Raw genomic sequence first — 16,133 nt, 5'->3', positions numbered from 1 at the left:
AATTTTGACCAAATACTTTATTATAACTTCGAAATGTTATTCTTTCACTAAAAATGTTCTCCAAATTATGAAATAATTTGGTAAATTTGGAGGCGAAGTGAATTTAATTATGTGAGAATATATCGATTGGCGATAGATTACTTTATTCGTTAGGTGTGATTTCATGATGGTTTATGTAAGCAATAATTGTGTGTTTAATTGTATTTTTACACAAGATAATTCAACTCTAAATAAGTGTAGCTATACCCATTTTTAAATAATACTTAAAATCATAATTCTACTTACTACTTCTGCAGGCTGGTCAATACTAGTAAATTTTGTGCAATAATTTACATATAAAATGGGTGGTGGGGAGCATAAATTGGAAAAACATGAGATACAAATTTTAAAGAATAAATAAGAGAACTTATTTGACTTGTAGTACTAATTTGATGGATGCAACTTGACCGACCTTTGAGTGAATGGAATTGGAATTTGGAAACCACATCACACGATAATGAATAATTCTTGCACATAAATTTTAATGACAAATTACACTAGCTATAAAACTTTCCATATCATAAATAAAAGAACCTACATTTGGTCCAAAAGAAACATGAAAAAGTCATACAACTCTATAAGAAAAAGCCCTAAAAATCATCCATAGTGATGGTGATGCCACTATCAATGGACTTAAAATAGATTGCCCAATTAATACGATTGGTTGATCATTTTTACATTTCAATATAAATGCTTTTGCACCAAGTGCAAATGGGGCTAACCATTTTTAATGTATAGAATAATGTGAAAATATAGAATTTTAGAAGGCTGACCGAAGGAAATGTGGTTGTTAGACTAGGGCCATATGTCTTAATGTATAATGGCACATTTGGGTAATGGCACAAATTTAGGAAATATTGTTTTGTGTTTTGAGTGGTGAGAGAAAATAGTACTCTCTTTGTTTCGGATAATTTGTCTCATTTTTTCATTTCGGTCCATCCCACATAATTTGTCCCATTTCACTTTTTACCATTTTTGGTAGTAGATCTCATATTCCACTAACTCATTCTTACTCACAATTTATTATAGAGTGAACTATATAAATGGTACTTGATTTTTCACTTTCGCACGTAAATGGTACCTGATCTTTATTTTATATCATTTTTGGTACCTATTAATCACATGTTTGGTACTTGTTGCAATTTTCTTCCTAAAATGCCCTCTAAACAAATACATATTCCCATTTATGTCATAGATGATATTTTGGGCATACATAAAATTAGTACCAATAGTGATATTATAATATCTTCTTTCATTATCCTCACTCTTTATACTATTATTATTAATCAATATTAATATTATTATTTTGATGTTATAAATTAATAATTAATTTATTTTTTAATATCATTCAGATATAGTTAATTATAATTATAGTTACAATTATATTTATAATATTATTATTGTTATAATACTAAAAACTAGTAGTAATTAATAAATAATTATAGTATAATTATATAAATTATTAATCATATAATATTATATAATAATAATAATAATAATAATAATAATAATAATAATAATAATAATAGTGAATTGTATTCATAATAATATAAAGAGTTGAATATTTTTAGTTAGGTGTTTCAACCTTAAAATGAGTATAAAGTAATTTAATAAAAAACATTCAATTGATTTGATTACTTTAAATAATTAATTTAATTAGATAATTTGTTCTTGATTTATATTATTCATGCAATTAGATGTATGTATAAAAAACTAAAAAAAATGAAGAAAAAGAAGATAAAAGCAAAAAGAAGGAAGAAAAAACATAAAATAAAGAGAAAAAAAGAACGAAGAAAGGAAGAAAAAATACTAAAAAGAAAGAAGAAAATAAGGAAAAAAGAAGAAGAAGAAGAAACTAAAGAAGAAAAACAAAAGAAATAAGAAAGGAAGAAAAAATAATTTCATGTTTGGTACTATTTAATTGAAATTTCCAAAAATATCCTCCATAACAAAAAAATCACATGTTTGGTACCTAGGGTTATTTTTGTCACTAGGTACTAAAAACGATATAAAATAAAGATCAGGTACCATTTATGTGCGAAAGTGAAAGATCAGGTACCATTTATGTAGTTCACCCTTTATTATAAAACTAATATATAAAAGTAGGATCCACATTCCACTAACCTTTTCAACTAACTTTTGATTACATTTCTTAAAACCCGTGCCCGGTCTAAGTGAGACGAATTATCCGGGACGGAGGGAGTAGTATTTATATTAATGTGAGAGAGAACTTTTTCCAAAAAAAGGAAATGTGACATCTTTTGTGGGATAAACTAAAAATGAAAGTGTGATATCTATTATGGGACATAGAGAATACTAAAAAGTATGAATATTTGGTTCGGCACTGGTTTTCATGTATAATTGGAAAAGTAAGAGAGAAACAGAAAGAAAAAGTTTTTAAAGTATTGTCAGTGGAGAATCAGTCTCATCTCATTAGAGAGAAATGAGTTTTCAAAATTAGAAAGTTCATTTTTCAAGGACAGACTAACAAGAAAATAGTTCATACTTTTTATAGACGGAGGAAGTACTTATTAGTTCATAATGCAGTTTAGAAAAATGTAGTTAAAAAATGTGTTTTAGGCCATAGTACAGTTCTTTAATAAAGTATAGTTCACAACTTCACATATTGTTTTGTTGACTAGGCCAAACTATAATTCTTGAATAAAAGAAGTTAGAATGTGAAAATAGGCCAAAATTGTTATGACTCATTCTTTGGCTTGTCGAGATAAGTCATGCCTCACAACTACTTGTGACACCAAAAATCTCTCCTTGACGACCTCAAGTCATGGTTTGAAAATTCTTAGATGAAAAAATAATACTACTAGTATAGGTTTTGTCATTTAATTTGTGGTCTGTGGATAATTATTCCAACCCTTTCTATACTCGTTGACTATATATGAGCAAATTTATATCTTACGCCCAAAAAGAAAAAATAGGAAGTTTTGATTTGGTTTCAACTTTTAAAAATGTTTCATTTTGATGTTCAAGGTTATAAATGACACAAGAACAATAATAATAGTAGTAATAAATCATCAATTAACAAATTTATTTATTTTTTTATAATAACAAAGTCTCAAACAACTAAATCATCAATCAGTAAATTCACTCATTATGTTTATAATAACAAAGTCCCCATGACCAAAAACCCAAAAACAACAAAAAAAGTAGTAAAATAAAACAACAACTAACTAGAAAACGCAATCCTAATAAAGCAAATATACTACCAAGCAAACAAACATCTTATTGAACTATACATACTAATCCTTTCTTAGAAGGTATTGACGAAATTCGAACTCTTGATTTCCATAATAACTATTTTTATTTAAGTGGAAAAAAGTTGAAATGATTGTTTAATTTCAAGAATATTGTTATATCTTATAAAAAAGGCACATAGTTGACACACTTGGTAGGAAGGAAAAGAGAAATGGTATATTCTCCAAATTACTCTTATTGGCTACTTTGCGTACACTTTCTTTTTGCTCATATCTCTTTAGCGGAAAAGCGAGCAATCTAAAAGGGTGAAGAACATTTTTTAAACCACAAGCTAAGTGTGACATGTTGTGTATATATATATGTATATGCACAAAGATATAGTGCAAATATTACTCTTTACTCACTGATATATTCGACCTATATTCATAAATCAGTATGGCATTGAAATAAGACGGTGTTTGGTTGCATGTTTGTAACAACGTTCATGGTTTTTTTAATATTTGAATTTGAATTTTGACAAATTTGATGATTATCCCCTCATTTTCATTCCAAAATCCAAATCATTATATAATTGGGTGTTGGTAGTATTTTACTATTTTCCAACCATTTCTTCTCTCTCAATTTCTTATGAAAAAAATTGAAATAAAAAATAGTTACATTCTTAAGATTTGTTTATAAACCATACACTTGGGATATGTATAGTATATGGAGTATTTTATGTCCGTTTAGTAAACAACGTATTTATTCTTGTAAAGGACTTTGTTGACGAAGTGACGTAACATTTTAATTATAAATTTTATAATAGTATGAATTTCACACTTTGTAAGATTTTGAGGTAACTGTTTAAAGTCCATAATATCCATAATAGTGAAATCAAATCGACACATAACCTTAGCTTTAACTAAAATGATTCTACTAAGCTATTCCTAGACCACTTGCACTGAAACTAAAATTGTTAAGTTCAATAACCCTCCATACTTGGGATAACTTTTCTCACTAGGCATGCATGAACTAGATACTTTAGTCATGCCCAACCAACGAAACATAGTTGATAATCCTATCAAGGTAATACCCCATGTTAATTTTTTGAAATGAAACATAATTGATAATCCCGTCTTTGAAACGAAAAATAGTTCGTAATTCCATCTAAGTAGTAGTATGTAGAGAATTTGAGTCACTACATCTACATATATATGTGGTAATCATTATTCATCCTTCCAATTTAATTTAAGAGAGCATAATCCCCTTACTAAAAGATAAACCACACAATTTTCATTCCTTTCCCAAGTTTAGCAAAGAGATTATTGATTGGAATAACGTGAATTACCATGTTCGCCACTTCAGACACCTTTCTGACCAACACGTAGAGCTATTGGCTTGAAACCCCGAGACATATCCACATATGTACGTTGTATAGCAGGCAAGACTGTACACACACTCTCGCCGCATTCGACACAACATTCATGAACAAGCTTCCTAATATTATGTAATACTAATAGAGAGTTATTCTCTTCCGCATCTCCCGTCAAATGGTACACACGTCCCAATGTCTCAAATTGTTACAATGAATGTGCATAGTTAATGTCATAAATATATACAACGATAAAATAATTATATAAAACGATACTTACAGCTCTCATTGATGATGAGGTCTCACTGTTCATCCCCACATCTGGGCGTCTTACTATACATCACTCAGCCAAGTAGACGCCCAGATGTGGGGATGAACAGTGGGACCTCATCATCAATGAGAGTTGTAAGTATCGTTTTATATAATTATTTTATCGTTGTATATATTTAGGACATTAACTATGCACATTCATTGTAACAGTTTGAGACATTGGAACGTGTGTACCATTTGACCGGCGATGAGGAAGGGAATAACTCCCTATCAGTATTACATGATAGGAAGCTTGTTCATGAATGTCGTGTCAAATGCGGCGAAAGTGAGCGTACAATCTTGCCTGCTATACAACGTACAAATATGGATATGTCCCGGGGTTTCAAGCCAATAGCTCGTTGTGGTGGTCAGAAAGGTGTATGAACCGGCGGACATGGTAATTCACATCATTCCAAAGTTCAATTGTCATTTGATTCGAAACAAATTATTTTTTCAGCATTAATTACTGCAACCTAACAGTATACCATAGACTGAGGCCATGACAGAAGAAACCCCAAAACTTTGCTTTTTCTGTCCTCAAATTTCCAGTTTCTATATTCAAACATAAATAATTGATAAAACATTAAATCCCTATTTATCAAAACGCAGAATTATGTTAGGCATAAACAGTGAAAGTAAACATAACCCCAAATAAATGAGAATCAAAACTTATGAGATTTCTGTATTAATGCAAACAGTCATATTCAAATGCAATTAAATACTGTAACAACAAAAAATCAAAACTTCCTTTCCTTTTTTTTTCCTCGCAACTTTAATTTCTTTTTACCTCGAAATTCAACCGTCATTGCTTTACGTTGCAAACGAATTCCGCATCAGAAACCGCCGAAATCGCGATTTGGCTTCCTTCCTCATCGTCGGCCGGCGCCGGGAGATTCAGATCTATGCTCAAAACTTGAGAAATTCTCGACGAGTTCTTCTCAATCGAGCTGCGATTCGTCGAAATCGCCGCCGCGCCGATGAAGTGCGATCGCTTGTGGCCGCCAAGTGCCTGCCCCGACGAGAAAATCCTGTCGCAGAAGGGGCACTGGTGTATCTTAACCCCGCCGCTCTTCTCCGGCGGCGGCGGCGGTGCGGTGGCGGCGGATTTGATTTTTTTGTGGCTGGCTCTGTGGCCGCCGAGCGCCTGATAGGATCGGAACAGCTTGTTGCATTCCTCGCACCTGTATCTCCCTCTGATTTTACTCTTCATCGCCATTTTCTTCGATTCCTCCTCCTCGTCTCCTTCGTATCCCCTGCCAATCCTCTGCCGCCACGTGTCTCTAGAAAGCATCATCAGGCAGTGCGCGACGTGCTCCTCCGGCGTCGTATCGGAGATCGAGCTCAACGGCGACGACTGCTCCAAATCGAAATCAGACGCTCTCGATTCCCTCACGCGCTTCGACCTCCTCCAGATTTTCGACGACTCCGTCTCGCTCTCGCCGTCCACCACCGCGAAATCGCCACGATCCGCCGCGATTGCGGCGTTTTTACGCTTATCTCTCAGCACGTAGCTCGACATTAGCCCTTCCTCGCTCTCCTCATCGGAGGAAGCCGAAGACGAAGACGGAGTCGACGGAGACGACGACGATTGAAAATCATGCTCGATTTCCCCACTCTCCTGCTCCAAATCCTTCCCCTCTGCGTAAAACTTCATCATGTGAGATCTCATGTGGCCGCCTAGGGCTCTCCCGTTCGCGAAGCTTCTGTAACAGAGCTTGCATCTGTGCCTCTTATCCATCACAGAAGAATTCCGATGGAATTCTTCTGTCACGCAGTGAGCGTGTTTGTGTGTGTTAATGGAGTTGGGATAGTTTTGCTTTTGCTCTGTGAAATTTCAAGTACAGAGAGTGTGGAAGCTAAAAAGAGTAGGTGACAAGCATTCTTCCACCCAGGGAATATATACACCTCAAATATCTCTGTGACTAAATATAAAGCAAAATTATAGAAATAAATATTACAGTATATTTTTATTTGAAACGGCAAGCACAATTAATTACAAACCCAAAACTCTAATAAAAAGAGGATTTTCATTTCACAAACATGTAACCTTTGCATTAAATTCCCCTAAATCCATCTTTATTTACTTTTTTCCTTAAGTGCCCTTGATTTTTCGGAACTTACGAGGGCATTCTCGGAACTCGATGGAGGTTACGATGGTATTTAATTTAATATAATTTGCTTTTATGCAAGTCAAGCAAACTGCCTGAAATTTTTTAGCTTTTTCCAGAAATAATGATAGTTGACTCAACGCACGAACATAAAGAGCATCTCGTTCTGTTTCTAATATTTAATATTTTTATTTTTATTTTGTAGTGAAAAACTTGACTTTATTAGAATTTCATTGTGATTAGCCTAAAATTAGATGTGTCACGATTTGAGTGGGTGTGGGAGGGGCAAAAATTAAGTGCATTTAGTTTTGGCATGCCCACTTGGCCAAAAGTAGGATTACGCATTTAATCGAATAATTAATTAATATTAGGGAAATTTGTGGCAATGAATAGTTGCTCTTATTTAGAGGCGATTTGGCTTTATTTTTGGATCGTTGAGGTTGAAATTACTGGTGGGAGAGGGTGTGGAAATAATCCTTTGAGAACGGAGCTTTGTAGGAAAGTAATTGCCTTTTTGTTAGGGAAAATGGTGGACCTAATTAGAGATAAATAGATCACATCACTCCGAGTTTTTTAATATAATTAATTATTTTTCAGTTACATGATTTATATTTATGAATCTTATTATGTTGAATTTACATAATATATTTACATGATTTTTTTTTCCGAGGGTAAATTTATGGCATTTTTAATTGAGAGGTGGGGGCTTGAATTTAGTAGTGTAAAATCTTCAGTCACACCATGTGCTTAGTTAATTAGGTTCTTAATTACGCTTCCATGCCTAGTTTTCATCGAAATTACTTTTAGTATACTTAAAACAATATGATAGTTTTGTGGTAAAGTTAATACTTGCATTGAAATATTTTGATGGGTTGTAATTTGTAGCCCAATAGGATTTGAATTTCAAATAACAAAAGAGTACTCCTAGAGAAAAAATAGCCCGCAAAGGGCTTTTAATTTGTTTTATTTCTGTAATATTGTGAGAAATAAAGATGAGATTTGTAGGAAAATCTACCATTTTAATTTATGTTAAACAAAATTAAAAATAATAAGTAAAATTTAATGCTTGTGAAAGTGTGGATCAGCAGCGTGATAAACTGGATAGTGGATACAAATTGTCAAAATTCATGAAGGTTCCTTTTGCGAACATATTCCTCAAGATTTTAGTGACACACTGCTTTAAACAAATGACTTTTGCTCTTTTCTTTTTAAGGAAGAAGTTATTATAAAATAAATCGTAGCATATTTTATCTAATTAATTACTGTGCTCCTTGTTGGATATTCCAAATCATCGTGATTGGTTGTTTAATTATCTTTCTCTTATTTTAAATTAATAAATATTCCCATCCTTACAGTTTATAATAAATTCTCTTAGGCTCGTATTTAACACCTAAGACTAATCATTATATTAATAAATTAACAAAATGACTAAAGCTACTAAAAAATTAAAATGGCAGCATATATATCTGTATTTCAATCTATACAAAGTTGATTTTTTTTTTTTAATATTGAATTACAGTTATCTCTCTTCATGAGAGGTATCCAAACCTGTGGAAATGTATGTTGTCATTAAGTATTTATAAGAAAATTTTCATAATAATGTCTTTCTATTTTAAGGGTCAACTATTCATTACAATTTCTAATGGCTATTGAGTATATTAACCTAACCCACGCAGTAATGCATATTTGAAGTGGGGATTAGATTCCAACTTCAATTCGTCTCTATTATACTAGAATTAATGAATAAATGTTTAGTGGGTTAAATGGTGTGAAAATAAAATATGTATTAAAATAATTTAGATATGAAAAAAAAAGTAACGAGATTAAGTATGCTGAATTTTTTCATGAAATAACTCAACTATGATTAAATAGTTAAAAAAGAATACGACTCAATTATACAGGAATATACAGACACGTGGATAAAATAAAATAAGTCAACGAGATATTTCCACAGTTGGGCAGTATCCATAAATTCTATGAAGAGGAAGTGGATAGTCTACTCATTAATCTTGGTTGACAATATTTATCCATCTTGACAATTTATTCTCTAGTTCGCCCTTCATAGGAAACATATATATATTCATAATTCAATATATTGACCTACCACAGCATACCAATTGGTTGCTAATCTTCTCGATCAATCTTATTAATTTTGAATGATATATACTAATGCCCAACTACTCTGATTTATATGGTTTATAGTTGTTATAAATACAATTGTGATAGCATTGTAAAAGAATTCTCGTGAAAATCAATCATGATCAGTATCATAAATCATTTACCAGAAAACAATACATAAATCATTTATTGGAAACTTGTATTCACTAAGTTCAATAATTTCTTTTTTTTTTTTTTTTATCTTGATGCACTATAAGTTCTTCATTAGTTACTTATTGGGCCAATATCAACCTTTGACCCATTACTCTGAGCCCAATTCATTGAGCATGACTGTAAATGGATCCAGTTTTATCAGTACTCATGGTAGGGTTTGAATTCAAAAAACCTCATTGAAAAATAAATATAGACATATACAAACAGAAAGTGCACTCCAAAATATAATTAACTATAACTTTATTGGAGCATTTGACTCTTCTACAGATTTTTTTTAAAAAAATGGTTATTTAACTGGGCCAACACATCTAATTTTAATGGGCTAGCAATTCACTGGCCTGTTACATTGACGCAAACAACAAATATAGCCGATAAATAGAAAAGGTTTTGTGCATTTTAATTGAGAGTAAAATAATCTATAAAAAAAATTAATTACACCATCAGTAATATAAAGTACTACCTCCGAGTCCCCCAAAATTTGTTACACTTTGATCCGACACGGGTTTTAAGAAATGTAATGGAAAGTGAGTTGAAAAAGTTGGTGGGATGTGGGTCCTACTTTTAAAGTATTAGTTTTATAATAAAATGTGAGTAGGAATGAGTTAGTAGAATATGGAGTCCACTATCAAAATGGTAAAAGTGAAGTGTATCAAATTTTCAGGGACGGACCGAAATAGTAAACTGTATCAAATTTTCAGGGACAGATGTAGTATAAAATATACACGTAACTTATTTTGAAACAAATCAAACTTTAATAACTAATTTAATACAATCACCATAACTTATTTTGAAACAAATCAAACTTTAATAACTAATTTAATACAATCACCATAATTTGATAAACAACTATTTATAAAATTAACCCAACCCTCCATGCATTCCTTAACCAATGATGCACACCACATTTTTATTTTATACTGATTTTCTATTACAATTCTAATTAATTTTAAGGTGAATAGTTGTCTAGCAAGCTCTCGCGTGGTGGAGTGGCGCTAAATCCACCCACAACGCATTCATTCAATACCACATTATGGCTAAACGGGTAGAATGGCATTTGTTGCATACGTTCTTATAAATGTAAATTTGATTTTTGTATTTTAAAGTAAAATATATACAAGCTATTTTGTAGGTAACTATAGGGATGTCAATCGGGCTAACCCATTCGGGTTCGGGCCAACCCACTCGGGTCGTCGGGCTATTTGAGTGTGGGCCATTCGGGTTATGGATTTTTCGGGTCATAATTTTTCAACCCTAACCCTAACCCGTCGGGTTTTGGGCTAACCCATCTGGCTATTCGGGCCTAATAACTTTCGAAAATAATCTCTTGTATCAAAATTTTCTTCTATAAAATGATTTTAAATTTTAGATACTTTTTTCTTTTTAGTTTCGAATCATATAAAACCTTCAAATTTTCATAGTTTCCTTCAATAATACTTGAAAATAAGCCTTTCATCTTGATCAACTACAATATAAATTAAAGCTTGTGTTCGTGTTATTATTATAGCATTGTTCGTAACTAATTCTTTATGAAAATTAAAAATCATATCTTACATGAATCATTATTAAAATGATAAATATATTAAGATTTTGATAGGTTAGTTCTTACTTTTGTCTTGATTGGCTTTGGAGGTGGTAAGACACTAGTAGCAGATGATGAGACGGTGCAATAATGAGTTGAGATGGAACTTGAAAGTTGATATTGTGAGATCGAGTGGAAAAGTGTAGAATGAAGATTGAATAAGACTAATGATTGTGTAGAATGAAGATTGAGGATTCAAAAATATAAAAAATCCCCAAAATTTAATACTCCCGTCCAAAAAAAATAGATCACTTTTGCCATTTTGGGACGTCCACAAAAAATAGATCACTTTTTAAAAACGGAAAGTTTATCTCTCATACTTTTCTCACTTTTTCTCCCTATCTCTCTTACTTTACCTACTTTTTCTTCTCCTCTCTCTTACTTTACCAATTCTACATTAAAACTCGTGCCGAACAACAATAGATCTATTGTTTGTGGACGGAGGGAGTATTTTATAATTAAAACTCACAACGATGGGCCGACCCGCAACCCGTTCGGGCCAACCCGTTTAATCCGCCAATCCATTAGGGCCAACCCGTTTAGCCCGTTTTGTATTCAGGTAATAAAGTTACAGCCCTAACTCGCTCATATTACCGGGTTGTTCGGGATGGCCCACGGATTTCGGGTTGAATTGACATCCCTAGGTAACTAGAACTAGAGTCTAGAAGTAAGGATACTTTATAACAAAAAATATTTAGAAATACATGGAATATAAAAGATAAGAGTAGAATATTATAGAAAAAAAGGAAATAGATTGGAAGTTCTATAACATCTACATATATGTGTGCTATAATGCGAATTAAATGGAAAATTAAAATTCAGTTGAAATCACCAATATTTTATCTTATAACATAGCCATATAAAAACTAGTAGTAGTATTTAGTTTATGACATCTACACAGGAAAAAATATATATATATTTAATAAGATAATTTAGTTTATTTCTGAAACAAAAATGCATTGTATCAAATTTTATTTTGTTCGAAAATACTGTATTAAATACTCATTTGCCTAAAAATTTCATAATTGATAACATTTCATTTTGCAAGGCATCCCCGCTCAGAGGCTTATGATGATAAATGATGACGGTAAACTTGGAATTGCATCTCAACAATGAGTTGGAGATGATCCGTAGCATCGCTTGTGTTTGCCAAGGGCATTTTCGGAGTTGAAGATGCAGCCGTGAACCTTGGCCTTCCTCCTTGTCGCTCGACGAGCGATTATAGAGTTATCATTTGTTGGCTTGTTCGTATTGCTTGGCGGCAAAACAACCTTTATCTTTTTGTGGCTGGTTGTATGGTTACCCAAAGGTGGAAATTATACAACATGTTTTGTATTCAAACACGCCCCCAGTCCATGATGTCTTCTCCTTATTGGTGGAGGTGCATGACTCCTCCGGCTCTGGACCCACCACTACGTTCGCTAGCTGCATGAGGCACCTGGCGAGGAGGATCAACCAACCCCGCTTTCTCCCCCGATCAATCGTTGTTGTGCTTAAGGAAGGATTTCCATGATAAAAACTCTTTGTCGTAGTTTCTGTAGCTCTTGATGCGACTAAAGCAATTAGGGTTCGTTCCCATCTGATTCATTTTCTTGTTATTGTTGCTAGTGTTGTTCCGATTGCTGCCATTTTTCTTGTCACAATCATCGTGGCCGATGTCGATGATTATGGGAGAGAGTAAGTAGCTAGGGTTAGTTCTAAGCTAATACTTGTTATTGTTGCTAGTGTTGTTTATGAGTTCCGCAATATTTTTTTACTGCATTTCTTACTTAAGATACAATACAACAAACATATGTTAATTTCATAAATGGTTATCACACTAAAAAACCACAAATTAGTGACGGAATTAGTGATAGTTGTGGAAATTTCAAGAAGTAGTGACAGATAAGTGATTGAAAAGCATCAGTTACTAATCGATGACAGAATAGTCAGTCACTAATCCGAATTTACCATGACAGCCTCCTTTGATTTCCGTCATTGTAACTTTAGTGACGGATCCGTCACTAATATTTTTTACTAACAAACTCTGTATTGACGGATATGTTGATACTTAAGTTGTCACTAAATTTGTTAAGTGCCTAAATTTTGCGGATTAGTGACAGATAATTCCGTCACGAAATTGCGAGTTTTTGTAATGTCAAGTCATGATATTTGAATCAAGGTATTTACTAAACTTTGATTTGTTCAAAAATAAATTCTACACTTTATATTATCTGTGGTTTTTTTATTCTACGTAACAGCAAAATTGCCACATAACCTTTTGTATTTAAGTTATTTTCATGAATATTTACAAAATATTTTTTTATGCTCTCCCTATATATATGCTACTATTATAAGGCTGTAATAAAATTTGTTTAGATGTAAATATGATACTGGAGTACTAGTACTATTGTTGGACTAGTTTTGTTATAAAATTTGATTGAACTCTATAACTTTTGTAATGGGCTTATCTCCAGTAATAAACGTCCATTAAAACCATGGGCTTGTGGTGTGGAATTACGCTGAAGTTACAAGAAGTCCACAATAACCAACACAAAAATGGTTGATTAATATATAGCCAGTCCATCTAAATTCAGGTTGGTTAACATGCTTTAAAAAATTGACAAAATTATCAACACATGCACCCTATCTACACCGTAGTAGCATATACTCAATCCGTCCGCTATTAAGAGTCTCATTTCTTGGCGACACGGATTTAAGAAATGTTAAGAAAAGTGAACAAATAAAAGTTAGTGGAATATAAGTCTCACTTGTATATATTAGTTTTAAATAAAATGTAAGTTAAATGAGTTAGTGAAATGTGAGTCCCTATTACCATTTATGGTAAAAGCGAACTGGGACTCATTTTCGCGGACAAATGGAGTAGTTTTCTACACAACTTTATCCTTGCAAACCTTAACTAATTAGCTGCAGACATAATATGTAAGTATATATATGCATAATGAATGTGACTTTTTAATTCAAGTGTTGGTGAATGTTTCATACATGACAACAATATGATTTCAAACATGAAAGAAGACAAAAGTTTAGAAGTTTACACTAATTTTAGGGGAATATATTGTTTATTCCTAGATTGTACTCAAAGTGTGGCAAGCTGAGATGTCCGTTGATTAAACAAAGAATGTAGTAATGATTAAGAGTGCTAAAACATTGAATAATATGATGCCATGATGGGATGGAGACAGAGTTGAGGGTGACAATTGATTTCCTTGTTGCAAGCAAATCTTAATTATTTTACATACATCTCAATAATTGGATTTGTTGTTAAGAATTCGCAAAGCAATATAAAAACAAAATTTCCTCAATCTCGTAATAATTTACTCCTATTATTTTGTTTTATTAAAGATATACTATCTTGTAATCTATTTTTCGGCTCGATTTGTCTTCTATCGTTCAGGGTTATGTTTTCTCTAATTAGTTAATGCTTTACCACAATTAAACTTTCCAATGTCAAACAATTATTGAAAGGCTCTAACTTGATTAGAAATTAGTAGCAAAACAAACACTTGCACATCTTATCTGTGTCATGGACTCATGAGCAAGTACATTACCCAAAAAGTTAAATTTGTAAAAAATAACAAATTTAAATAAAAATAGTAGTATTATCATTTTCTCAGGAAGTAACATATTGAATGTGCGTCCAAATAGATGTCAGATTGCAAGTTGTCAAAGAAAGGATTAATGTAGAAAGGTAATGAGAGCATCCGCAGCGTTGCTCGTCCATTGCCCTGTCCATCCGTGCTGCTGGACAGAGCTCGTTCGTCCGCCGCTGAAGCTCGTTCGTCCGTGCCAGCGGCACGGCGCTGCTCTTAGCTAAGAGCACGTCCATGCCGCTGAACAGCCATACGTGGCACGTCCTGATTGGCCAACGGCATAGCCGTTGGCAAATTCGTTTTTTTATTTTTTATTTTTAAAATTCATAAATAATTCAAAATAATACCAAAAAATAAAAAAAAAATATTTTTAGATTCCCAAAAAATAGAACCGTTTATGGACTTTTTTTTGGATGTTTGTGATTTTTTTTATTTTTTTTATCCCAAAATCATCTATAAATACACACATTCATCATCCACTTTTCACATCATCTACATCTTCCTCTCTCACCCAAACTCTCTCTAAAAAGTTCAAAAATGGATTTCACCAATCTCATTGCGGAAGCGGAGCGCGAATAACAAGAATATTATGAACAATATCGTGCTGCCTATGAAGCCTATGTTGCCGCCCCGCCCCTCCTCCTCAACCAACTAGAGCAAAACGTCGCTACATCCCTCGTGATCGAGAGGGAGCCCATGAAAGGCTCGTTGCCGACTATTTTTTCGACCAGCCGCGGTATCCAGAAGATTACTTTCGGCGCCGTTTTCGCATGTCAAAACGATTGTTTATGCGTATTGTCAACACATTGTCCACCCGCGTTGAATACTTTCAAGAAGGTGCAGACGCAACCGGTCGGCAAAGTCTCAAAGCGTTGCAAAAGTGTACTTGTGCCATCCGACAACTTGCTACTGGACAAACGGCTGACCTCTTCGACAAGTATTTGCATGTCGGTGAGTCAACTGGAATCCTATGCCTCAAGAGTTTTTGCGACGGCGTTCGTTCTGCTTTCGGCGAGAAATTCCTTCGGGCACCCACCACCGACGATTGTCAAAGGTTGCTTCGTCTTCACGAAACACTCCACGGTTTTCCCGGTATGCTAGGCAGCATTGACTGCATACATTGGAAGTGGAAGAATTGCCCGACTGCTTGGAGGGAGCAACACTTAAGCGGCCACAAAGGTGGCGGCCCAACGCTTATCCTTGAAGCGGTCGCTGACTACCGCCTATGGATTTGGCATGCATATTTCGGTGTTGCCGGATCCAACAACGACTTGAACGTGTTATATTCTTCACCACTCTTCGATGATGTTTTGAATGGTGTAGCACCGGCGATCGACTTCACCGTAAACGGAAATGCATACCACATAGGTTACTATCTCGCCGATGGTATCTACCCAAGGTGGTCGACTTTCGTGAAGTCGTTCAGCAATCCACAAGAGCAAAGACGGATTCTTTTTGCGCAGTGTCAAGAGTCTGCTCGAAAAGACGTCGAAAGAGCTTTTGGTGTCCTTCAAGGCCGATTCAACATTGTGAAGTCCCCTTCTCGGCTTTGGTACGTTAAGAATATCGCCGACATCATGTACACGTGTATTATCTTGCACAACATGATT

At 33.7% G+C, this 16,133-nt stretch overlaps 1 protein-coding gene across 1 annotated transcript; it reads right to left on the bottom strand.

The window, feature by feature from the left end:
* Positions 1-5,564: 5,564 nt before the first annotated feature.
* LOC125223987 (zinc finger protein ZAT9-like) lies at positions 5,565-6,822 on the bottom strand. Its single transcript, XM_048127313.2, has one exon. The coding sequence runs from the start codon at positions 6,648-6,650 to the stop codon at positions 5,715-5,717; it is 936 nt and encodes a 311-aa protein (XP_047983270.1). The 5' UTR covers positions 6,651-6,822; the 3' UTR covers positions 5,565-5,714.
* Positions 6,823-16,133: the final 9,311 nt, after the last annotated feature.

Source organism: Salvia hispanica, chromosome 1 (assembly GCF_029641045.1).
Source record: "Salvia hispanica isolate PSC_SH4W2 chromosome 1, Shi_PSC_v1, whole genome shotgun sequence".
NCBI lineage: Eukaryota > Viridiplantae > Streptophyta > Magnoliopsida > Lamiales > Lamiaceae > Salvia > Salvia hispanica.
This window is presented reverse-complemented; position numbering and strand designations above follow the sequence as displayed.

Bases quoted from the DNA above. Each gene is read 5' to 3' on its own strand.
- LOC125223987 (XM_048127313.2), bottom strand. From the start codon at position 6,650: ATGGATAAGAGGCACAGATGCAAGCTCTGTTACAGAAGCTTCGCGAAC.